The 26,544-nt window shown below is 46.3% G+C and overlaps 2 protein-coding genes and 1 long non-coding RNA gene across 7 annotated transcripts in view; 1 reads left to right on the forward strand and 2 right to left on the reverse strand.

Annotated features, from left to right (window-relative positions):
- The first annotated feature begins 5,508 nt into the window (after positions 1-5,508).
- LOC144144441 (uncharacterized) lies at positions 5,509-7,970 on the forward strand. Its single transcript, XR_013317259.1, has 2 exons — positions 5,509-6,028; positions 6,832-7,970. It is a non-coding gene; the product is annotated as an uncharacterized LOC144144441 (long non-coding RNA).
- Positions 7,971-8,967: 997 nt separating this feature from the next.
- On the reverse strand, positions 8,968-15,814 carry LOC144145913 (uncharacterized). The gene is made up of 4 exons (XM_077677752.1): positions 15,656-15,814; positions 12,263-12,330; positions 11,115-11,238; positions 8,968-10,065 (listed from the first exon to the last, which is right to left on the reverse strand). Exons 1-4 carry the CDS (start codon positions 15,744-15,746, stop codon positions 9,911-9,913), a joined length of 438 nt encoding a protein of 145 aa, XP_077533878.1. The 5' UTR covers positions 15,747-15,814; the 3' UTR covers positions 8,968-9,910.
- A 1,444-nt stretch (positions 15,815-17,258) lies between these two features.
- LOC144145914 (uncharacterized) overlaps positions 17,259-26,544 on the reverse strand; it is a 31,746-nt gene continuing 22,460 nt past the window's right edge. For 3 of the 5 annotated variants that reach the window (XM_077677753.1, XM_077677755.1, XM_077677757.1), the window contains 6 exons: positions 25,503-26,108; positions 24,426-24,535; positions 23,842-23,957; positions 22,959-23,209; positions 21,773-21,936; positions 17,259-19,144 (listed from right to left, as the gene is read on the reverse strand). In XM_077677753.1, coding sequence (XP_077533879.1) covers positions 18,977-19,144; positions 21,773-21,936; positions 22,959-23,209; positions 23,842-23,957; positions 24,426-24,535; positions 25,503-26,108 — 1,415 coding nt within the window. In that variant the 3' untranslated portion in view covers positions 17,259-18,976. The remainder of the gene's footprint in view (positions 19,145-21,772; positions 21,937-22,958; positions 23,210-23,841; positions 23,958-24,425; positions 24,536-25,502; positions 26,109-26,544) is intronic. The other 2 variants (XM_077677754.1, XM_077677758.1) reach the window with 1 other exon arrangement.

Raw genomic sequence — 26,544 nt, forward strand, 5'->3', positions numbered from 1 at the left:
GCGTAGATTTTTGTTGCAAAAGTAAAAAAATTAACAAAAAATTTGCCCAATTGATTATAATGTACGGACCGGTTTGGGGTTAAGAATTACATCGCTGCTAGCGTACTATCCCAGTGATTCAATGCTTTTCATTGAATGGCTCTGGTACTGCTATGGGTGTAGAAGGCGGAGTTAGAACCACCTAAAATAATGATTTTTATAAGTTCAATGCTTAAAAGTGAGTTCAGATAAAAAAGAGCGTGAGTGTCTTTTGGGGTCGAAAGGAAGAGATGCGTGTTAGTTTCGTGGAAACGCGACAAAAGTGTCGGGGCTATGGCGTTAGCGAAAAAGGAGAATGTGAGGGCATATTGCAGGAGCTCACGCAGTGCGTCGTGCCCCGGCTGGAGCCAAACTACCAGTGGCTGATTCGAGTGTCAGTAAAACCAAAATTTACTGTTTAGGTACCCCAAGGAAGACTACCGTCTTTAGCAAACACCTGATGGCTGTGATCCCAAAAAGATACGAGTATTTCTTTTGTATGAGAAGCAGGCGTGGTGGGTCTTCATAGATCCTTGCTGTATCACTGTGCAGAATGATCAACACAAGATGCATCCCCGCAAAGCTGCACCAGCGATTGTATACGAAAAATGTTGGTCGGAGCGGGGTGGAATCGGTGCAATATTAATGCTACCTCAATCTTAAGCAAAAATGGCGCGGCTTGCGCTAGCGGTGCAAGGCTGGAGACGCATCAGAGCTCGCGGCCCCCTCCCTTTGATGGAGACCCTGCTGTTGCACAGGAATTTCCTAACTTGCCGCTAAAATTTCTTCATAAGTGGAAGGCCCAGATCGTTTTGTCCGCAGGACTTCGCATCTCTCTCAAAGTGGACCACGTTTAGCAGGCGCTAAGTAAGTAAGTGAAACTTTATTGAACATCCATGTTAAAGTACATGGGGAGGCAACCTGTTAAGGCGCCAATACAGGCTGATGGTTAGTCTTCGGTAGAGGGGTGCATGGACATCCCAGGAACGACTCGATCCAGGTCCCGGACACTCCCGGTGGTCCCCTGGGCGCTGCTCCTGGGGTGCTCCTCCTGGTGTTGACTTGCCGGCCGTTGTATCTCCAGTGCTGCGATGAAAGTGCTGACCGCCTAGAGCTGTGTGTTAGGTTAGCGTTGCACTTAGCATCTTCTATTTTCTGAGGAAGCGTTGTTCCTGTTGCTGCGTTGTTGCATTGCCATAAGATGTGAGCCATTGTAGCTCTCTGGTCTTGACATAGGCGGCAGATGTCCGTTTCGCACACCTCGGGGCATACATATCGGGCAAGGGCTGGTGTAAGGACCGAGTGTGTTTGTAGTTGTCGGTAGAGGACTGCTTCCGCTCGGGTTAGACCCGGGTGTGGAGGAGGCATATGGTCCGCCTGCTGAGTCGGTACCAGGTGACAATATCGCTGTAGGTAGTCATGGGTTCCCTGCCCGCGTTGTACGACTCCGAAGTATCAGTGTCGACTTCTGCTGCAGTGTGGTTGGTAAGATCTCGCGCTGCAGCAGGGGCAGTCTCGTTATGGTTGGTGTTCCCCTTCTTAGAGATGTGGGGTCCCATGTGGGCGGGGAATCACTTGAGGTAGATGGCGAGGTTGCGTTTCCGTATTCGAGAGAAAATATGGGCGGTAGCCGCGCACACATTTCCCCTGGCATAACTCGTTATCGCTGACTTGGAGTCGCTGAGGATTGTTGTGGTCGTGGGAATTGTGATGGCCAGGGCGATAGCCATCTCTTCTGCTTGCGTTGCACTTGGATCCTGGATGGATGCTGCGATCTTGACGTTGCCCGTCGTTGCCGCGGTCATCGTGGCTGCGTAGGTGTTTCTCTGTTGATACTGGGCCGCATCTACATATACAGCCCCGTTGTCGTTGGCGTGAAGGTCGATGAGAGCTTTTGCCCTGGCCGACTCCTTTCCCGGTTGTGCTCTGAGTGCATATTTCGCGGGAGCGGGGGCACCACAAAGTGTTGGCGTATCTCCTCCGGTATCTTCTTCTTAGTTGTCTCTTTTTCTCTCGTGGGTGCGAGGTTCAGTCGATGAAAGAGGTTCCCTAGTATGGAAGAGGTAGAGCAAATAATATACAGTTTAAATAACACTGCAGCTTCCGTATGGGATTTATTGAAGCCGTTTCCAATTAAATACGTTGCAGATATAATTTTCCAGCCTCTGGCTCACATTATCAATACTATGCTAGAAACTGGTATATTTCCAGACGACCTCAAAATAGCAAGAGTGTGCCCGGTTCATAAAGGCGGAAGGGACAAGACTATAAATAATTTCAGACCAATTTCCGTGTTGCCAGTATTGTCTAAACTGTTTGAGCGTGTTATAAGTATTAGACTGGCTGAGTTTGTGGCCAAATACAAAGTTTTAAGTGATGCGCAGTACGGTTTCCGGAAAAACAAATCCACCGAACAGGCACTATTGATGACAAAACACGAAATTCTCAGCAATATAGAGCAAAAACTATACACACTTGGTATCTTTTTAGACCTGCGCAAAGCATTCGAATCAGTAAATCATGAAGTCCTACTACAAAAACTACATGACTATGGAATACGTGGAATTGCATTAGAACTTTTAAGAAACTATCTAAGTAATAGATACCAGTATGTGTAAATACATACCGCAACATCCACTGAACGTAAGATAGAAAGCGGCGTTCCCCAAGGTTCAATACTTGGCCCATTGCTATTTAACTTATACGTTAATGGCTTGTCAGCAATACCTGACTCCCCACGGTTAGTCATGTATGCCGATGATACTAATATGTTCTTCTCCTCAAAATAACTTCCTGACCTGGAAGTAAACTTTAACAAATACATGGATATTCTGTCAAATTGGCTGCATATGAATAAACTTCAATTAAATGTCAGTAAAACTAAATATGTAATATTTGCGCCAGTTAATAAATTAACAAATACAAATTTAGCGATACTGTACCGAAACTGTAAAATAGACGAAGTAGATACCTAGAAATTCTTAGGTATTTGGTTTAGAACTGACCTATCCTGGAATACCCACGTAGAAAAATTGTATTCTGAGCTAAGTAAAACCGTTGGTTGCCTCTTTAAAATCGCATCTCTTATCCCCCTTTGGTTGAAAAAATTGCTGTATTATACCCTATTTTATTCTAAGCTATCATACTGTTGTGTGGTATGGGGTACCACGACCGCTCATAATTACAATAGACTTATTATATTGCAAAAAAAGGTACTCAGAATTTTTTGAAAATTACCACGGAAGCATTCAGAATTTAAGAACCCACGATTTATTTTCCAAACACGGTTTGCTTAAAGCTAGCGAAGTATATTATCACAAATTGCTACAGTACATCAGCGAGTCTGTACTGCCTGCGTGGTAGACTTAGAAAAACACCACAGATCCGTACTAATTATGGCAAACAACATACTGATTTCCAGATACCATGGCTCTTAAATAAAATTGAGGAAAACTATGATTGTAGGAGACAGTTGTCTAACAAATTCATTAAAAAAATGCTTCTAGATCTTTGTATTGAATACTCTTAACCTGCCTGTTATTGCTATATTTTTATGTCTGTAAATGTATTATTCGATTTAATATATGTTTACTGTATGTATACATGATGTACCTTCAACAATAATTTGTGTGTTTGCTAGCTACAAACTATTTTTTTTGTATTTAAGGATTCTACAGCTGTACGAGAGAGCCTGTGAATATATGTATTGATCCCCAATCTCCTCACCCTACTCACGTTTCAAGTATATTTTTGCGTGCATAAAATTGAATGTTATTGTGTTGATTTCTGTACTGCTGGATTGCCCCGTGAAGCAAGAGCCTCTGTCGGGCTGTAGCCTTTAGATCTTGCTCACTTTCCACAATTGGAAAGTGAATAAACTGGAAACTTGAAACTTGAAACTTGAGAATGTATCGACCTGTTCGTGTTGCTGATAGCCTCTCTAGCTGTGCAGTTTGTTGTACCTTGGCGATTTCCTCCAGAGTGTTGTGTACACCTAGGGCGAGAAGCCGTTCAGTGCTGGGCACTGCTGGCGCTATGGAGGAGGCCTAATGCGATCTTGTATATTTTACGGATTGCTGCATTAAGTCGGTTCTGCTCTTGCCGTCTCCAATTGTGGAACGCGGCTACGTAAGCTATGTGACTTTTGCAAAAGATTGTATAAGTTGTAGCAAACTTTTCTCCTTCATGCCTGCTTTCCTGTTTCAAACGCGTCGGATGAGGTGGGATGCAGATATTGCCTTTGGTGTGATCTTGGAGACCGTGGCGCCGTTACCGCAGCCGCGCTCCAGTAGAAGCACAAGAACTCTGATTTTGGAGACCTCGGGGATTGTTTGCCCCTCCTACCTGGATGTTATGGTCATAGTCTTTCATTCTCCGACCCTTTGGCGGTATGATCATGTGTTCCGATTTAGCCGGGGAGCAATCAAGGCAACCGGCAATCGGCTTCGCGAACTCGACGTCTGTAGCGCGAGCTCTTAATTGTGTGCTCCTCACTTCAGGTGCGACCACATGCGAACTGGCGAAGAGAAGAGCATGCGAGAGATCACGCCACGAACGCTTGGCAGAGTGTTGTATAAAGTCGAGGGGTGCCGGAGCGCGCTATGACATCATAGCTAGGCGATTGGCTTGGCTCTGCCTACGCGGCTGGGCTAAGGTCGATCGCGCCTCGCTCCGGACTAGGCTTACTTTTCTGGCATTTTTTACGAACGCCAACGGGCCAAGCTCAAGATGTTAAAAAGTGGTGTTCACCTATTTCAAGGTAAATACCATGTTTTTATTTTTGTAACTCAGGGGTAATGCAGGACGCGGTCGGTTAAATTTTGTCCTGCGCACTTAAGCTCGTTAGGAGTAAGCTCGTTCTGCTAACCTGAAAGCCTACAGAACTAATCTTTATACAATAAAAAGGGGGGGGGGGTGAATAAAAAGTATGTTCGAAACAATTCGTCTCTTTTATTACGCGCACAAATTAGCCAAGAAGCATTTAAAAATTCTAGATTTCTTATTACATGATTTACGGCTTTTGACAGTGTTGCGAATACTCTTAAACACTTTTACAACCATTCCATACAATTCCGAATCGGTAAACATTGCAGCCATTCTGTTTAAATCAATGGTGATAGTTAAAATACGTGAGCAGATGTCGTGCCAAACCACCACCTGTCGTCAATATAAGAAAGCATGGAGCGGAGAGACACTTCGGCCAGGAAGGGCACAGATCCGTGCCTCCAAAAAGCAAGATGCAAGTGATCTTCTTAAATATATACACATGTATGTGTCGCAAGGTCAGCGTCTCAAAATCGCAGCTGCAGGCGCTGCGGCATAAATACTTGTGCATTGTTCTACAGGCGCAAGCTCTGACGCATTGTCGCGCTGCGAAAACGCTTGTCACAACATCTTGTCGCCCTGATCTTGTCACGTGCACCCCGTCACGTCAACATGCCCAAGACGCACTGGCAATGACGTGGCACGATTTAGTCCCTCGGTCCACTATTCGCCAGGGCGCGGGACGAATAACGTGGGCGCACGAGTAAGCAAGCGGGAAACCCATATAATGGAGGTCACGACCGGTCTCAAATTAGTGTAGGCAGACGTTCCCATCGTTCCGCCTCATATCTGCTGGATTCGATTACGATTGCTGCGTGTACTGGAAGCTCGGCGAGACAGGCACCGACCGGATTACAGTGGCGGCTTAATCGAGGCGCATTACGAGCGGCTAATCGGGAGAGCTGGTCGCGAGACGTCTGTGACTCCTGTTCCCACGCCTTTCGAAGACCACGGCCGTGTCAGACGAGCGTCAGTTGGTCCGCTGGACGACGACCACGGAAAATTCTGACTACGATGACGGGGCTGACCAGAGATTTCAGGGGAAGCAGGACTGAAAGCACTGCCGGGGATTCGTCTTCTACGAGCAGTGATGTCGCGGTGCGCCGACAGCCCATCGTTTTGGAAAACATCATCAGGCTGAACCGGTTTCTCGTGCTGCTTACTCTTCGGATGGGTCTGCTGCGAGGCAAGTGTTTTCAGGTTCTGTTTTATGAGCTGCATTCTTTCGAATAGTTGTTTGCACAGGGCGCGATACCGATTTGAATTTTGGAGTTTTGAAGAAACTCTGAATGTGGGTATTCGAAATAAATTTTTTTACCTTTCGTTTCGGCACGTAGGGACAGTAGGGAACTCGTAAAATTCGCTCTCCTTCACGTAATTTCAACTGAGCTACACCGCACATTCGGTTACATGCTGTATATCCGCGATCCCGAAACATACAAGTATTTCTATTGCATGAGAACAGGAGAGTGAGAGCGGCCTATCACCGTGCAGAATGACGAATTCCAGACGCATTCCTGCGCAGCTGTAGCGATGGTATTTTGGAAAAAATGCCTGTCGGAGTGAGGTGCAATTAGCCCCCGCATGCGGAAACATTCATGATGCAGTCACTAATTACTATCCAAATTGCAAATGGGTTTTCGCCTTTGCCGCTAAGCCACAAATCCTGGAAATTAAACAGAACAGGTTTCTGCTGTGATTGATGCAAACGAGGCGTCTTTAGCAGGTTGTTGACACGCTTGCCTCCCCCCAATCATTTATTATCATTTTGCATCAAGGCAAGTAGACTCCGCAGTTAAAAAAATCCGGTTAAGATGGCCTTCTTTTTCACCAGGTAAACAGGTCTTCCAAGTTATTTCGGGCTCGCCCTTAGATTCTGCATTTATAATTGTTTCAGTTGCACCTTGCCGTTAGGTTGGTTAGCCTCCTGTGTGCCGATAGCCTCCTGTGTGCCACCTCAAATAAGTGCGATTGTTCTCACTTTTCCAGCTCACCGTCCGTCAACGAAAGCACCAGCCAAGCCCTCTCGCTGCGAGAAGCACAGGCACCGATGCCAGAAGACAACGGACTCGGTCACGTGACGGTTTTGTGAATGGTGCCGGAAGCTCCTGAAATACGCGCAATGAAGTGCCACAGCTGTCTGAGAAATGCTACCCTTCGCGACTTCAGTGTGTGCCCTGAGTGGACCTCTGAGAAGAGTGAACGGATGCTTGCGTGCGACATGCATTGCCACGCCTGCCCTTTACGTCATGACTCGACACTTCCAGCAGACCACATTCACAAACCCTCGGAAGACCCAACAGCATTAGGAGCAATATCTGCGGCCAGTGGATAGACAGTGTGACCCGAGGGCACCGAGTGCTGTCCGAGTCAAGTGTTACACGGTAATTACCAAGTCATTGGTGAATTGACGCTGATATATTGTGTGATGCGCGCGGTGCACGTTGGCAAATTTTCAATGCAGCAAGGCTCCTCCAGGCCCTAAAAAGAGGGCAAGGTGGATGGCCTGGCGTGTGATAAGTTTGAAGGGGAATGCAGCGCGCGATGACGAAGACATGAAAAAGTATAGAGGTGGACATCAATGTTGTGTCTGCCTTCCTCCATTTTCTGCGCCTTCGCCATTACGCGCTGTCTCGCATTATTTAATACCTTGTTTCGTGGCTGTCGCATTCCGTGCACATTTTTAATGCGACATATTGGAGCCTGGTGACCGGACTTGTTTTGCGAAACCATGACTATTAGCGACTTACTGCACATGAAAAGGGTCTGCAAGAAACGAAAATAAAAAAAGTCAGATTGTCGAACAAGGAGGTCGTTCAGGCTATGCGCCTTCAGCGTATGTTGTGTTTCCTGATTCGTAAATGCTACCCGCCGCGGTGGCTCAGTGGCTAAGGCGTTGCGCTGCTGAGTACGAGGTCGCGGGTTTGATTACCGGCCGTGGCGGCCGCTTTTCTGATGGAGGCGAAAAGCAAAAACGCCTGTGTGTACGAGATTTCGGCGCAGGTTAAAGATCCCCAGGTGGTCAAAATTAATCCGGAGTCCTCCACTACGGCGCGCTTCATCGCCTGCGTTGCGTCGGCGCGTTGAACCCTACAATCAATCAATTCATAAATGCTTTGTGCCTTCACGAGAACCCTAAATAAAACAAGAAAAAAAAGTATATTCCCTGAGTTCTGTTTCCTGTGGAACTGGTTCATAACGATTTGCAAACACACCACGATTATCCGATAGTTCGATACAACCATGAGCGTCGGCAGGACTTTGTTTTGAGGCGGGAAAACCGGGGGGTGGGGGAGGGAGGGAGGGAGGGAGAGGGTGGAAAGGAAAGGGGTATTGTTCTGGTGTGGCTTGAGGGGGGGGGGGAGAGTGCCCATTTGCAGCCCTCTGCCGACGCCCATGAATACAGCCAATCTTACATATAGCCAATTTTTCTCGCGAAATCGCTATACGTGAGAATATTTCTGAACGTAGGTGTATTAATTAAAACGCCTCTAACTGCGATGAGGGGGACTGCACGCTGATGTACAGCGGATGCCGCAGCTTTGCTCAGTTAGAGTTCTGGTAAATTCTCTGCTATAGAGTTTCAGTAAATATCACTGATGTCCGAAAAAAAAAGAAATATGTAGTGGTGAAGCATGACACATTTATTATGGGATGATGGGTTGATTGTGAATAACACTGGTACTCCCCTGTTGACTCCAAAATCTAGGAAATGGATTTGGGATAAGCCATCCGCTATAGGTGACAAGAATAAAGTCGGCCCACATATGCAGCTTAGAACAGACAAAAAAAAAAAAAGAAGCTGATGTGGACGAAAATATCCGAGCCTCCAGCTGCTCCATAACGGGTTGCAGTATATAATTGTGACGCGACGTCGATCGTTCTTGCCCACATAGTCATGCCATTTTCTTTTTTTTTATCTTCGTGTTTTTGCTGCGTGGCATATGAGAGGAGGTTTAAAGATGGGAAGAGATTAGAAAGTAGAAAGGCAAGAGAAAGAGTAGAAAGTAGAGAGAGAGGGCTGCCAAATCATGCCATTTTCGAACACACATCTATGCAAGCGTTCATAGTAAATAAAAACCATTCTAGAGATGGACGAGAGACGAAAAATATATAGCGCCTATGAACAAAACAATGGCGAGGAACGACAGCGACAAGCGCTTCCTCGCAAAAATGGTTTTATTGGTAAAGACAGAAATATACAAGCAGGAAGATAGGAAAACAAACAAAACAAAGTAATTACGTGGTTACTACGCCTGAAAGAACAATAAAAACCACACCGGCGACGTCCGTGTCATGTACTCTCACAGCATATTCTTGTGATAGGCACAGAGTTAAACATGATAACGTCGTTACAGCATATGCCACAAACCTTTTCTATAGTACTATGTAGGTTTTTACCACTCTGTGTATACATGTACAATCCCCATACGAGAAGATAAAGCCGATCTTCAGCGTTTATTGGCGCTGTCAAGAGCGCGACGGAAGGCCGTGCACAGTAGTCCAAGCGCAGCGTTCCGAACACAATCACGAGCGAACGTGCCCGCACGCATCGCCAGGCGCGTGAACGTGCCGCTTCATCGTCGGCGTCTCTCTCATCATCATTACTGTTTATGTTGGCGGTAAATTATAAATCCGCTACACCTCCTACGTTCGTTCGTTCAGTTTCGGCGTGCCGTCGCTGACAGTTTTTGAAATTGCGCGCGCTACATCTTGCATTATTCTTTTTTTGCTCTCTTCAACCTTTAGCACTGGATCTGCATGGGCCTACGTTACAATTTCTTTAACTGGGCACAGCACTGGCCGCTGGCTACGGGCCCACGACACTTCTTGAATTTCTGTCGTGGAGTGAAATGAATAAGCTATACAACTTTCCTTTTCACACTCAACACACCCTTTGCGGTTGGCAAAGGGGGAGAATTAAGCTGGAGGATCTACTGCTGCCATCTTGCGAGTAGTTCACATTCGACTCTAGGCTATGCCACTTATTTATTTGTTTCTTGCCTAGTGACTGACAACTTTTCATGCACTTCGGCTACCAAAGTTAGCCAGTGGCTAAGCTATTGCACTACAGAAATCCTAGCCGGTTCTCCGGTGACGCACTGCCACGCTGCTTCTTCTGGCCGCCTGCAGGCGCTGCTGTTCCATTTCCAAGTTGGCGGCGTGGCGTGGAGAAATATCGCCACGGATGCCGTTGCTGCTTCGGCTTGGAATCGGGTTTTCCTGCACCACGCAAAGAAAGACAAATCGTTCGCTGTCACAACAATAACGAAGAAACTACTGTTGATAACGTAAACTGCTGTTCTTGTACAAATACCGATAGTAGTATATAAGGGGATTAATACGGGGATTAGTACAAACTGTTACGTGGTTCCTCTATAAATTCGTACAGATTAAGTTGCTGTTGAAAGCGTCTTCATTTGGGGAATGGTCAACTTTTTGACCAGCTGCGGTATACATCTCCACAAAGGGGGAAAAGATGTCTTGAAAGAAGATGACTATAGCCAAACTGGGCGAGGCTAGCCAGGCAATTCGTCATAAGGCCAAGACAGCACAAATTGAGCAGCGCTCAGAACGTTGGGCTTGTAAAAGTATACGCTCTTTGGCAGAGCTACTGTTACCGCTCATACCCAGGCTCCCGTGACATCACTTTGCTTCCATGACTAATTATCTCTAAAGTTACTTGGCGTTATAGTACGAATATCTCTCGCACAGATACAACCTTGCTTTTGGCTTATTATGGAACTTATGAGATGGCTCCCCCCCATTCCCAGCCAAAAAAAGCTATAGGGTGTCATTCTTTGGTCCGCAGCATTTGACGGCTGATTACACAAAAAAAATGTCCTTGAGATATCCACAAAGTTCTCTTGTTAAGTTATATCCGAGGTAAATTCTTCCAGTAGGCCAACTGTCGACTTAATAAAATGGTTCTACTAAGTTTTCAAGGTGAGCACCAGATTTCTAGAAATTTGGAGTTTTGGAGAAGTTTTGAGTTTGGAGTATGCAGAAGTTTTTATTACAGCACATTTTTCAAGCGCGGCTTGTTGGCAGCCCCGAGTTACCGCGATAGGTAAAAGATGTGTCACTGTACTATCCAGTATATGCGTAAAAATCCCCTCTATTACTTCGAAAAGGGTAGCGCTGGGACAAGATTGGCGTGATATTCTTCTCCACCGAAGGTGACAGCAGAACGCAAATAAAATGTTACAAAACATGCAGTGTTTTTCCCCCTTCGTTGTTGGGTGGGCTTATACGCATTCACAGTTGATCACCTGGCGGCTCGGCGCTCGTTCCTGGCTCGTCGAGGCCGTCGATTTCCTCAATTGACGCAATCGGTGCACGCGGCGCTTGTGGTTGTGGGCTACCAGGCTGCCCAGCCTTCCGACCATCATTACCCTGCGTGTGTTGGGCACACAATCAATGATACTTGCCAAGACAGCTATGTTGAAAGAGAGGACGAGAGAACAGACCAGAGAGAGAGGGAGAGGGAGAAAGAAAAGTTGGTTCCTGAGGCGGAACGTAGACCCTTGCATAGAGTTTCCGGTAACTCCTTCGCCAGAGCACGAGCGTGCCATGTAGTGAACACGTGAAATTGTGCATCATTCTGTGCCTTTTTGTTTTCTACATGTGCCATATTGAGTCTAGCGCAGTGTCTTGGCTAACGTTGCAATATGTTTTCCTACCCTGAAGCATCAAGACGTTTACACTGGTTATTGGCGCATTACTGACGGAATCAGCTCCCCGGCGAAGACCATGAAGAGACAGTAAAGGCGCAGCCTCCCGTAATCATAAGGCTCAATATGAAACTATAGCAGTAAGTGTTACCGCACCCTGTTCATTAAGAAGGATAATAACAAGGCCATACGTAAATGACATACAATACATTTTCACATATGTACTGGATCCATAGTCGAACGCTAGTGTCGGGTCCATCGGAACAGGTAACTACAGCATTCCATCTTTTTCTTGAAAATATGACATTTGTGCAACGAAGCATTTGGGGCATCTCGCTAAACAGCTATCGATAAGAGACGAAGAAGCAATCATGGCTGCGAGGATATTGATCTTGCCAAATTTATTTTAGAGCGCTATGACAAGGCACATGTCTGTACATACGCGTACATACAAGGCACATACAAGGTACGTACATACGTATACGCGTGGGAGGCGCCCGATAAGTCTTGAGAGGAGGCGTTCTAAATGCATGGGATTCAGTATGCCAATGGTTCAGGCGGGAAGCCTCTCCGATACAATGTTAAAGAACCACACCGTTCAAGTTGCCATTCGCTTCTTTTCGGCAAGTGGGCGGCGTCAACATTGTTATCGGTTACCTTGAAGGCTCGTCGAACTACAAGCACTTTGGAAGCGCATGCGAAACAACTTTTTATCATTCCCTGTGATTATGGATATAAAAACTTACATTTTCGCTGATGCTGTCCGCCCCTTCCTCGTCCGATTCTTCAGAGTCGTCCACAAATGTATCGTAATCTGAAAATTAAGACAAGCAATTTAGCTCTTGAATTGTACCCAGTACCGCAAAGCACACTCACTGTTCGCAGACAACAAACAATTGACAGGTGTTCGCAGAGGGCCTGCTCTTTATTTCAGTGAGGCAGAAAGCAAACTATTTACAGGTGGTCGCACAGGGCCTGCTATTATTTCAGTGAGGCTGCAAAGGGCTTGGCTTGCATTGAATTAAAATGGACTGGTGAATGTCGCTGAACAGGACATCCTCATACTTTGTTGCGATACGGCACCAAGCCCCGCATAGTTCGACGGAAACGATGATGGTTCACATATGTATTCGTGGCTAATCCCCTGTGTAGATGAAGCTGACGACGGCAATGACGATTATGGCTGTAGGTGTATTGTTTGTAGATGCGTCGATGAAGACGATGACGTCAGTTCTTGGGGTTAACACTTAGCTCATATAACATTAAGCATAGACCGCGGTTCTGGCACTTTTCAGCCGTGCATTAAATGTCACACACTCGTGCAAGGACAACGTCTGCGTCTGCGCAGACGTACTATGTGCGACGTGGTGGGAAGTCTCTATCAGGATTTTTTTAAATTTCCAGAAGGTGGTCTGGGCTACCGTTGCCCACGTCGTAGGCGGTCATGAACGACGTTCCTTGGTTCTTCATTAATTGAAGTTGAAAAATGCGTATTTTTAAGTTTCAGAACTTAAACTCCTTATTTATATAAGAGAGGTGTGTTTAGTGGGGGACGCCTTTTGCGCAGCGCGTCACGTATAGAGTGCGTAGTGAACCAGATGTTTTTAGCGGAAAGCAAGCTCAAACACAGCAGGCAAGTGTTCTATTTATTTTTTGTTGGCGGGGTGCATTGGGAGGTTAAAATGCAACCGGGATAAGGTCTGCTAGATTTCCGGCTACTGCTGCGCCTGTGGTCTCGTCTGACTGCGACATTGAAAAGCCAGATGTAGCAAATCCGCTGTGCTTGTGAACCGCAAAAGTACTTGTGACACTACCTGCTGATTATCTTTCGAGCGCGAGGAAAAGCAGATGATCACACCCTTCTCACTAGAAACGTCAGCATAAGGCTGCTCAAGAGGCCCTCCCTACAGCTTGCGAATAGGACAGGCAAGCATGATTATTATGGGAATTATTTGCATTGACGTTGCAAGCCAGGCACAACGAAAAAGAACCAAGACCTGTTTATACTATAGCGTGCACCGCCACGTCGGTGTAAATATGGGCCAGTATGGAGATTGCGGGGAGGATGCTTCTGGCAATAGAAAGCTGTTGAACACAAATTGTCGGTAAACGTAAGGTCGCTGTTGTTCACAAGTTCGGTGAGCGCTGGCCTCGTTTGGAGAAAAAATTTTCGCACCCTGGAGTGTTTCTGTGGTTTTCCAGCTGATTATTTCCCATGTTGGCATTGTTAGTAGCGGAAGGCCTAACCTGGAGGTCTATGAAGGAAGTGTTCATTTAACCCTCAAGCGATGAAGGCACCAATGAAATCCCGGTTGTTCATGGCACCGAGCTGTGCTCACTCTAAAGAACACTGGTGGTGCGATAAAGTCTATGTGATTACGGAGGTATTGTGAGCGCTTACTCGTGCACTAGTGGACTTAACTGCATCATGGATCTACCCTAGACCGTGCCCGTCCACCGTCCAACGGTGTGGTCAATCTCTCACCTGTGCATAAGCATTATAACCATCATTTGTACATAATCGTCATCACAAGTCGCTTGGTTGTTGTTGCACGATCTGGCAAGTAAAGCAGGCGACCGTTAGGTCTGCTGCCTCTCCTAGAGAAGCGTCCTGCCTCTTTACAGTATAAATAACTGATACCTTCCCTGAGATCGGTCCAAAATCTCATTTAAAAAGATATTTCTCCTTTTTTTTCTCTCCTGAACCCTTGTTGATACCAGCCTGGACTCCGTGGAAATCGATATAAATTCTTTCCGTGCATCCCTAACCGTTAACTACAAAAAGAACACATTTGCTATCTTTGTTTCTGCCGGGCAGGAAAACTAGTACTGTGGCTGATCTTTGTCAGAGAAACAAGGCCTTGGCAGCTACTTGTTTGGGCAAAAAGTTGTGCGTATATATCAAGCAATATAAATTCTTCTACTCAATATCGCGTAGCCTGATAACATTAGGTAAAAACACCGCGAAAAAAACGTGGTGTGCGTTGGGCAAATGTTGGTTAGGGTCTGACTGACAGATGGGCGTAAAAAAGTTCGAAGGAATTAGTAGCTCAGATTACTGTGTGTAGAATATGTAAAAATGGTTGTAATGAAGATTCGTAAGGCTTAAATAAAATGACGTTGTTAGATTAAAATTGCAACAACTGATTAAAAACTGTACTCGTGAACTACACGCCCACATATCTCCATCTGACATCATTAGAGCTCTGCTCCCCCAAAGAAAGTTTTATTCTTTGTGAGACAATGACGTGCGTTAAACCAAAATAGCCATCTGGCAAGATACCAATAGTAGACACGTGCAGCCAAATATATCCACGGGCGCAGTATGTATATCATGGGCCATAACCTAAGCTATACACCACAGGTTTGATCGTATATACTCGTTATGAATTCCTGTGCAATTTTAATCATTAAAAAAAACATGCCGTTTTGATTCCTATCACTATGTTTTTTTCTTCAGCATCACAATAGGAGTCTGGATCTACTTCGGATGACGAAATTGATGAAATGAGTGTTCTAGACTATGCAGTTAAACGCAGGCTTTCCGTTGAGAGGATTTTGCAGCACCTCTACGGCGCATGCAGTCTACTGGACCATTACGCCATGCGATTTCGAAATGCAGTTTACAAGTGCGCTGTACAAGTACGCTGCCTCACATGAAAAAATAAAGGAAATCAGAATGCCATGATCGGCTGAGCAGTCGGACGCAAAGCGCTTTCTCTGATATGATTTTGAAGAATCTACGGGCTGCTTGTCTCCTGTGCCACTCATCGGTCACGTGATTGTGAAAGAAATGCAACTTATCTACTCAGTACAAGGAATGCGCTTAACATGACGAAATAGATGAAATGAATATACTAATCAACTGCGCAGTCAAACGCAGAGCTTTAGCTCATTTTTTGGAAGCATCTCTACGGCGCACATCTCCCGGACCGTCACGTCATGACCATAAAAAGAATATTGTTTACTTACGCCGTTGAAGAAATTATGCTTACATGAAAAAATAGATGAAATGAGTGTAATAATGGGCTGTGCAGTCAAACGCAGAGCTTTCCGTGAGAGATTTTGCAGCAGCTCTACGGCGAATACCTACTGGAACTCTGCATCATGTGATCGGGAAGAAAATGCGATTTACTTACGCAGTAGAAGCAATAGTGCGGCAGCCAGCAGTGCTGCGTCGTTACAGCCGTTTGGAGGAGGTTCGTTGACTATCCTACAGGCCCGCCCCATAAGCACCGGAGGTTGGAGAGGGCACTATGCAAACAAGCAGCGCATGCATGTAGCTGGGGGGCAGCCACTTGTACAGTCGTGACGCTGGTTCGAAAGCTGTCGTTCTTGTTGATGTTCCAGCTGTTCGGCTTCCTGTCACTCGTCCTTCGATTCGATGTTACGATCGAGTTGTATACAGTGCGTAGTACTTAGACTCGTTTTTGACGCTGTTGCATTAGCCTTTGCAAATGACTAGTTGGCGTCATTCTGTTTATGCTTTATTTGAGGGTTAAATATGGCCCTCCAGAATAATAGGTGGGTCAACTGTCGTATGGCTCAAGGTAACGAATTCGGCTTTGACGTATGTGCCACGAGTTGAAGTCCTTTATTGATTGATATTTTAACGTAAACGCTGGTGAAATTATTTTCAGATGTAAAAACTACAATTTTAAGAGATTAGAACGCATTTGGACACATTGCAGCATTTCTTTGCTCGGTCTTCTATAAATCGGCTGTTGAGCCAGTTAGGGTATGCAGCAAGATTCAAATGCAGTCGGGAAAATTGGGTTGCTCAGAGTGTCGTTTGGCTTAGGTATTTGTTTAATTACTCAGCAAACCTAAAGTTGTAGAGGGCAATGCAAAGCGGAGGGATTTATTCGGCAATAAGCAAACTCCACTGGGAAAGTTCGTTGACGCAACAGAAACTATCGCGTCATTTAAAAATTTTTGATAACACGCACGAATATCAACTATAGCTTAGAAAATTTAGGCACCCCAAAAGTTGCACAAGGGCTGGGTAAAAATATTCATGAAATAGTCTCGTACCCTTGTCCTGTGCTGGATGATGGATGGTGCCTGGAACTTCATGGTCGGGTCGTCGTGAAAAACTTGGTGCTCACAATATGCTGCAACCTCAGTTATTTTTAGTGTCACTGCAACAGCCCTTCAAGCGGCTATGAAGGGCTGTTTTAGGATTTGTTGTTCATAGAAACTGATCCGGCGCACATATCTCGGGATAATTTAAGTAAGGAGGGTGATGAAGGACCGTTAATAAAACAAGGACAAGTGAACTTTGCTAATGACTTGGTTTTTTTGTGATGAATGATGAATGATGAAGCGAAACCCAGGAGAATCACGTGACCGCAAGAAAAAGGGGTTGGTATGTTGGACCACTTGTTACAAATTCTTTTGATTCAAGGGTGAAACTCAGACGAGGACCAATGGACAAGACGGAAGGAGCACGCGTTTCGGCCGGTCCGTTTATCTTTGTGTTGCGCTGTTGAGTAAGAAATGAATACAGGTAAAAATTGCAGTGGGAGGAAGTGTATACACATGCGTACAATGATTTGAAAGTGGGTGGATTTTAACTCGCCAAAAAGCTCTCCAACTGGTAGATGTTTTTTCCGCCGGTATGTAGCGGTCGTTTCTTTGTAGCTTTGCATACACTTGCAGGCTATTTCTGTGGCACGATGTATACCACAACACAATCGTTTAATTAGTTGAAAATTTTCTTGCTGAAACTGACACAGTCCGTTAAAAATGGCACGAAGAGAAACATTTATTGCTTTATACAACGGCAGTACATTCATTTTGTAGACAACAAGCATACAGACCTGCCGGTTGAATTATCGGCAATGTAAAATCAGCAAATGAAGTGTCACAATGCTTGCACGGAGCAAAGATGGACAGTTGAGCAAGATTAGAGTCTGTCAAATGACAAGCCTAATCAGTCAAAAAATTGACAAGGTCAAGCTAACCGTCATTTACATCAGGGGTCGAAAGCCTGCTGCCCGCGGGGCAGTACTTGCGGCCCCCAGCACGACGAAAATCAGGTAAGCATGTAAATCAGATTGCTGACCCCTGATTTACATGCATCATTTCACCAATCTTGTACTTTACGAGCCATATTAATCTTTGTAGTATTAGTGACTTTTTGTTTTTTCGTCTTTCAGGCCTCATCTTAATTTCTCCGCATAACAGCATTCACCCATCCGGATGTTCACCTCATGGCTCTATACTGCGCAAAAGACGCCATAAAAGGGAGAAACGTTAGTATTAAATAACAAATGCGTACAATCTAGGATTTGTGGAATATACAAAACAACAAGGCTTCGTACAGTTCTTCCTGCGATCAAAAGATTCTTAAGAAAACAGGAAAATGTAACACCAAACTTCATATCCAGCCAATGCGCACTTAATTATAAGGCACAGTATAATACATGCGCGCATTTTGAAGTTACAACGCCACGTGAAGCTACAAAAACAACAAAAAGCAGAAAGACAAACGAAAATGACTACTTTAGCGCACGAACGCTCACAAATAGACGTTCGTTGTTTTTCGTCTCGCTTTTTTATTATGCGCCGCAGCACAATTCACCAGTTCTTGACGGTGACCGAGTAGCCCATGCACCATTAAACAAAGCGATCATTATCATCACAGTTGAGCAAATAAACCGAACTTACATTCCGTTTTAAGAAAATATTCATTAAGTGCGTCATTGTCAGCTGGGCTAGAGGCTTTATAACGTGGAAGATACCAATAGCTGAAATATCCCGCACTCACAATTCGCACAATGCCAGGTGCCAAGCGAGGCATGTGGGGCCAGGCTGATTAAGGATCCTTGTTTTCCAACCAAACTTTATTTCAAGCATGCGCAGTAGGATTTTCACAGACAGCAGTTTGTGCTGCTATTTGTGCGTAATCTCAATTAACTTTTCTAGAGAAACTGTGCCTCGTGTGTGGCTTTTCCACTCAGGCCACAACGATCACGATAAGCAACGGACACCTCTCGCTACACAAGGCACTTATCTGAATTTATCACTGAGTACGACACCCGGCTTGTATCTCCTACGTTCGTGCGACCAGCGCAAGCCTCTGGGCAGCTCAATGGCCACGCGTGTCCACGTACCCGGTCTTGTGTAAGTCCCAAGTAGTTGCTGGTATATTTTCGCAAAACAGCTACAGATGCTGGGAAGACTTCATGTAGATGATTTCCCCCGTTGACATAGAAACAGATGGGCTGCTTTAATTAGAATGAATCAGTATATGGACCTACTTAATCCATGCGCCCTGCAGATCTTCACTGGAACTATCCGGGCGTTTCTCTATAGACGATAACGTCGTTCCGCATAAGACCTGCTCAGCAGCTGGGACGTTTCTTCTCACAAAAAATCTCGCCGTATCTGGGACATGCGACGAAGTAAGAAAAATTGTGAATATCCTAATTATATGAGGCACTGTGTCCTGCAGATCACGCGGTAAAGTTGACGTTCTTTTGTATCCAGTCCAGGTACGAGTCCGTCCTGGTGTACACGCCCGGGAAGTTTGGGCTGGCGCACGAGTGGCCGAAGGAGACGATGCCCACTAGCGTCCAGCGCTTCTGCTCGTCCAGGATCATCAAGGGTCCTCCGGAGTCACCCTGCAGGAGCGAACGAACATTTCTTACTAATGAGGAACAAAAGGGCTCATGAGACTGCTTGAAATATGGTTAGCCGCGAGCCTCACAGGACCCCTCAAGATAGCTCGCACCTTTTATGCCGTAAGGATCGTCTTGATACTTTCGGCGATATCCTCGACCCTTTCCGCCAGGATCGTGCCTTCTTTTCACCCCCGCATCCATCACTCAGTCGAAGGTATGCAGTCTTTCTCAGGCAGCTTCAAACGCTATCATTTCCCCCTCCACACCTCATGTCCCTCATATATCCTGCGGAGTTTAAAGACGCTTGCCCCTTCTATTCAGTAGAACCAGCCTCGTTTCACAACACAATTTGGTCACACGCCCAGGCATACCGGCATAACGTAGAAGAACTCATCCTATCCTTCATAACTTGTCATACTTCCCAGAGTGGGAGGCTGTAATCTCTAGTCAAGCTCCATTCGTACAAGACGCTCACGCCCAGTTGACTGAAGACACCGAGATCCCAAAACATACGGAGCCCCTCTGTCCAGATGACTGACTGAGGGGTGGAATCACCACAACTTTTAGGAAAAATAAAGTTATGCTACTACTACACTTTGTTCATGACACTTGTATTACACTTAGCTAGAGGTCGTGTTCGAATTTCTGTCGTCTTAATGTTTCTAATGCCTGTGCTAAACGGCAAATTTGATTGACACTTGGAAGCTTACTTACAGGTGCGCCTAATATAAACCCAATGCGCCACAGACAATTGGTTCGAAGGCATTCGAAAGGAACCAGCTAAGCACTCGAGAATATCTCAAGTCGGTCGTTACATTGTTGTGGTAATATTTATAAACGGTCAACTCATAGCGCAAACCAGCCACAGCATTGTGTTCCCTATCAGCATTCGACCAAAAACATGTCCTAATTAAGTTTCGCATGCCTAAGGGCCTAGCTTCACCCTGCACCATAGGGGCCAAGTAACATCCCTGCATCCCTTACGATTATATCTTTGTTCATCCGTTATCTCTAAAACTTGACCCTTTTTAGGCCGTTACCCGAACGACCTAACATCCCCAAGGTTTAAAGTTCGGCCTATTTAACAATATTTTATTATTGTTATGTTTTTCGCAGCCTTACGTGATGCGTGGGATGGGCACTACGTGTGCTGTGTCGCGTAATCGAGTGCGTCTAGGCAGGGATTGGTTGAGTGCATGCCTGAAGTGGGGCTTCGTGATCTTGGCTCAGAGTTACTTGAAGCCGCTGCCCTTCGCGACGCGTTTAACTGTGCGCCCGCGGCAACATGCTGCAGCTGTCTAGGGTTCGACCTTGTGAAGCTGTGCAAAGGATTTCTACGTTTGTTAACCTATGGTTACTGCCTTGCGCTGGCCACTTCGGTCTTCTGGGTGCCAAAGGTGACGCTGTAGCTAGGTCTCCGATACATGGAATGTCAGACATCTAACATACGACATGTGGAGTGGTGGTGGTCGCACCCTGCTACCATGCGATATGGGGGAAACGCTATCAAGAGATTTACATGGACAACGGCTTAGAGTGCCACAAAGTTTTTCTTTCACACCTTAATGGCGCACGTTACTGGTTAAAAAATGAAACTACTGGATACTAAGCGCCAGCTAGGCATCGAAGCGCATAAAAATTATTTTTAGACGCGCACAATTGCGAGGTTTGCGGTTAAATAGTTTGAGAGGTTCCAGCTGTATAAGCCAAGAATCTGAGACACGCTAGTTATGTATATACTTATATTTCGAATACTTGTATACGCCCAGTAACATAATTTTATCCTACTTTAGGGACATCCGGGCACGAGAAAGCAGCGTTAGATTTTTTAGTATTTAAAATTAAGCGCTTTTCGATCACATTAATCTCTTTGGCCATTCCCCTAGAGCAGTATGTCTGTTGAAAGGCTGTGTGTATACGATCAACGTCCAACCGGGATTTAGCTTGGGTAACTGCTTGAATAGGACCCTATTACAGTAACGACTGCTTAGCAATTTTCAATTTTGCTTCTCTGATCACCATCTAGTGCTCCTCAGTTGCACCACAAATCGACGAACATGGCAGCAAAAACTACGGTAGCCAGTCTCCTGCCCAGGTGAAGACGACAACGAGCGATAGGTGGTGGTATAATTTCGGAGTGTAGGTAGGATTTTTCGTATGGCCGCCATGCGAAGATAAAGCAACGCTGAGCGTCAGCTGTAACCGCTACACTGTAATGGACCGACAATTGTGTCTACGTGTTTACGAAGGGGTACGGGTAAGGGTACAAATACGGGGTCTTTTTATGCCACAGGGCATACTAGCGCAACAAAAAAGTGGTAACGTCCTCGGTATAAAGCGCATAATCTTGATCCCAAGTTTACGCACAGAAAGACAGAGTTGAAAAGACTGCGGAAAGCGCGCTACCAGATTGACGTCGGTCGATCTGTGTTGGGCCAGACTGGCCCGTCATTAGAGCTGACGCTGTGATATCGTACTGCGTGTCGTGCAATCGTGTGGCAAATTTTTCGGAGCTTGTAATTCTTTCAGTAAAACCCACCTCCGAGAGCATGCAGCCGTGTTAGAAAGTATGTTATGTGCGTATTCCTTTAAGTTCCTTGCAAATTCCAACCGGCGTAGCTCTCGTACCTGACAGGCGTCGACACCTCCCTCCTTGCGACCCGCGCACAGCTGCTCGGGTGTGATGCCTCTGTCAATGTGTTGCGAGTTCAGCGGATCGTAGACCTTCTTGCACTCGCTGTTGGTCCAGATGGGAAGGGCCACCTCTCGTAGCTCCTTGCTGCTTGGGCCTCCTGCGATGGAAAACATTGACGTGAGGCGGCGTGCACTTTTATGCTTTAATTTTGCAACCTTTATTTCGTATTTGAGGCCGCAGTGAATCGCACATTATGCACCAGTTCACAAAACTGCCTTTCCCCAAAGCAGCATGGATGACTCAGTGATTAATTTCATCTGCAATGTGATCGTCAAATGCTAGCAGCCTTTCTCGTCAGCCTTTCATCAACAAAAAAAATTATCAATGGGAGTTGTACATGCGGAAGTTCAACGATTATTAGGCGCATCAAAGCATAGTTAATTTAGGAAACCTGGCGCCATTTACCATAGGGCAAAATCTGGCACACGTGGCAGTCGGCCTTGTGACCTCCAAGGAACTGTTTATAAAAAAAACGCAACCAGTGGAAGAGCTCAAAATGAACAGTCGGAGTTAAGTGCCAACAGCAACGAAGAAGAGCCCACGAACAGCCACCCTCACGGTGCCTCAAAAAGTGCGAGGCCAAATGCTTAGGAGTCTTAAGACACCAAAAAGTATCGGACCCTGCGGTGTATGGTGTATGGTTTGGTGCGGACCCTGGTTTGATGTATGCCGTTACGTGTACTTTCATACAGATTTTAATAGGAAATCTTGATACGAAACGAGTATTCAACATTAGAGAACAACACAGGCGGAAGACATCAGAGGTCAAATGAAGAGAACAAATGCACTTAGGCTGAGCGTGCTATGAGGAGACATGACCACGGGTGGACTACCAGGGTAACAGGGTGGCTGTCGAGAGATGGGGGCAGGGGTAGAGGAACACTATCAACTCGATGGAGGGATGATGAAATCAGAAAATTGGGACCCAGGTAATGCCCCACCGAAACACCGAAACACCAGGTAATGCCACCGAAACACTGAAACGCCGGAGCGGCTGGAAGGAGCATGTGCGAGGCCTTCGCCCTGCAGTGGGACACAGCAGGCCGGATTTCAATGTCGCTCTCAGACCAGGTTGTCGTTTCCAGCAAGTGCGAAAATACCTCGCATGCGGGCACGCACCGAATTTGGTGGACCCCCAGCCGATGACGTGCGCCTCCTTGTCGGTGAACGCGCGGCCCGTGAAGGAGGGCGTGGGCAGGCAGATGGGCATGAAGGGCCGCAGCAGGTCCCTGTTGAAGCGCACCGCCGCGATGTCGTAGTAGTGCGAGTAGCTGTTGTACTTGTCGTGGATCACGATCTGCTCCACGATGCGCTCCAAGGTGAAGCCCGGCCGAGGAGAGAAGAACACCACGCGGTAGTTCTGGGCTCGCCTGCAACGGTTAAAAGCGTCGTTCATGTCATGTCTTAGCTTAGCCGTTGCCCGTCATACCTGCATGAAATCTGCGATGGAGACCTAGAGCCTGCGCTTTTTAAGCCTTCAATTTCATTGCGAACTTTGCAAGTCCAGCTTTCCGAATCATCACTTATACATAACTGAGAAATACTGAAGTTTTACAGAAACTACTTTCAAACGGCTATTACTGAAGGTGCAGTTTCAAGTTTATCAGAGTGCCTCTAGGTTCAGGGAGGGGATAACCATAGGCGTAACTATACGAAAAGGAGCTTTTAAAACAAATTAGACTGAAATTCGTGAGAGCTTTGCATATTTTTTTGCAATGTTTGAAACTTTGCGGTATACGCACTGTCGATTTTATAGAACGGTTATATTGAGTTCCTAAATGGCCTTCAATGGTCATGTAATGCGCAGAACTCGCAACTGATGGGCCCTCAGTTTAACAGAGTAGGTACCCAGAGGCTGGTACATAAATACCATTAACTCGTTGGAGGGATGAAATAAAAAAAAACTTAGCAGTAGAAACAACGTGTCTGCTCCTCACTACAAAAGAACTATCAACTGTTTATTTACATTGGATTGCAGGAGACTAGATTTGATGTTACTCACTCGGGGATGGGACTGAAGCAGTGGGCCGCTGTGATCATATAGCGGGCGCTGATGAGACTGCCTCCGCACAAGAACTTGTACGTCGTCTCATCTGGATTCAGAACCTCCAGCTTGGCCTGTGGTGAAAAGATCAAAAATTGGCAGTGTGCGATACAAAGCCGCTTCTGCAACGGAGAGCCTGCGCTGTCTCCTGCAAAATCACTAAATGTGATGTGAATTTGTGGCAAAATGTTCAGTAATAATTTAATTATTGCGTAGCTATATTCATACAATTAAAAGGCCAGATAATTTCGCTACGCTAAACGCGTAAATGTCCGTTTAAACAAGCGTTCGCAAATTCAGACCAAGATAAAAAGGTGCAGCTGTACTTTCCGTAGAAGGCGGCAAGTCCGCTTCATAAAGAATCGTAATTAAAGAAGCGTAAAGCAGAAGAAATGATTTACACGAGCAAATGCACCGCCGAGAATACGCGAGTTGAGTGAGATAATAGCCATGACGTAAGCGGAGGGCATTGCAATATCAGCGGGCTGTTTGTGGATTCCGCGAAAGGTTACGTCGCCGGCGGCGGCGCTTTTCCCACATACCATCCACGGCCAGCTCCGGTGTGACGTCACGTTGCCGCCTACGATGAAAGGTACCGTCTGGTAGTCACTCGTCTTGTCTTCCGCAAAGGCGAGGCTTCGGACACCGCACACTGCACCAGCGAAGAAGGAAACACACCTTGTTCACAGTTCGACACGCAAACAGCAAAACCGAGTTAGAAGAAACCAGCTTGCTGACAGGCGGCTCCTTGAAATGCCAAAGCAAGGGTTACATCACGATGAACAACCTCAGCGTACGAAAACACACCTGGAGAGAGTAGAAAGCGCTTCTGCTCTCTACTTCGCGTTTTGGTCTTATCGTGCATTGGCTGTTCAGCGTGAATCTTGAACGCTTCCCATTGTCACTGCTGTCGAAGCGAAAGGGCATTCTTGTGTGCAAAGATAATAATCATTCCTTTTAATATCATCATACAACAGTGTCAGCGTGGATCTATTTTCAAGCTCATCAATTTGCTCAAAACGTACTTGAAATAAAGCAATGTATTCAAAGGTGTGTTTGCGTACTACAGTGCGTACTAAAAAGGATGCAGCGTGGAGCACTGTTGTTTTGTTTATTTTCTGTTCATTGTGCCTAGCAAACAAAGCTCGGGCTATAGCATTTCTCCGATCCTTGATTATGTTATGGGGAAGCTATACTGTATTAATTCCAGTATAAGTCTGAGATTTTTTTTCCGGAACCTCTGACCGAAAATTAAGTGTCGGCCTATTATTCGTCTTCAAGGAATTTCGACCTATATTAAATTGAATAAAATTAGCCGCGCAGAAAGGAACGCTATTGCACCCATCGCTCAAAACTACCGATTGGGTTGCTTTTTAATTAGCGTCAGTTTATTGAAAGTTAGGAATTCGCGGTTGACCTGTCTCAGAGCAAAACTACGATAATTGCTGTTTGCCTTGACTTGGTTTACAGAACCAACTTCAACATAGAACAAGAACGAAAGAGCGCTTAAACCCTTTCGCTCCTGCTCACAAGTTTCTTTATTGCCTTTGTTGTCTAATTTTAATACGCCAGGGTTTGTTCGAACGAATTATCTTTGGTACCAGCAGGCTTGCACTCACGCGGCTGCAGGTCTCGCAGGTTTGTTCCACCCTTAGACGTGAAGCCTGCGACCGGAGCATCTTCCGGTGGTTCCTCCGGTTCGGACGGGTCGTAGGGAAGTGGTGGGGTGGGCCTAGGTGGAGGTGGCTTCTGTTGCGGCGGCGGGTCGTAGTGGTCGTCTTGAGCCGGAGGAGGCTGTTCCTGGGGCGGCGGTGGTGGCCTGGGTCTCGGTCTCGGCCTCTGCGGAGGTCCTTCGTAAGGGTAATCGGGAGAGCCCTCGCCTGGGGGTGGACCGTGGCCACCACGTCCCTCATGGCTGTCGTCGTAGTCGTAGCCGCCCCCTCCGTGTGGACCTCTGTGCGGACCACCTTTTCCTCCCTTTCGACCCCTGCCCCTGCCATGTCCCGGTGGCCCCCCACCGTGTCCCGGTGGTCCACCCCTGTGTCCCGGTGGTCCACCCCTGTGTCCCGGGGGTCCACCTCCATGTCCCGGCGGTCCACCTCCGTGTCCGGGCGGCCCACGGCCACGTCCATGTGGCCCACCGCCGTGTCCACCGGGACCTGCGCGATGTCCCGGCGGAATGAAGTAATCTTCTCCTCGCAACCATGGGGGCATCCGGGGCAACCCTGGTAAAATAAACGCCAGGGGTATAATTAGCTGGTGCATTAGGTCGATTAAAACTTGATCCGTGATGAGGGTTGTTCAGAAGGTCGGAGTTATGCCCCTTTCACATTACAGGAATAACATCGACGCAGCATCTCAATTTGAACGTACCGCAGTGAGTTTGGACAGGCAAAGCGACAAAGCGATCATAGTTAATCAGCAGTACAGCAGCCCAGGCAAATAGCTTGAGTTGAGCACAGGTGACTTATAAGAATATTTTTTGCTGAGCATCTGGCGCTTCGATTTTAACGGAAATGAGAGTACCCGTTGAGGTATTCGCGCATCAGTCCAGACGTTATAAATTACTTCAAAGGGGTACTGCGGTGTTGCTAATACCACATTTTCTGTCTTCTTTCCTTCGTGCCTGAACGCACTGCAAGAGCCATATTTACTCAGCGC

Source organism: Haemaphysalis longicornis, unplaced genomic scaffold (genome assembly GCF_048455015.1).
Source record: "Haemaphysalis longicornis isolate Haplotype H1 unplaced genomic scaffold, Haemaphysalis longicornis Haplotype H1 scaffold_7, whole genome shotgun sequence".
Taxonomy (NCBI): Eukaryota; Metazoa; Arthropoda; class Arachnida; order Ixodida; family Ixodidae; genus Haemaphysalis; species Haemaphysalis longicornis.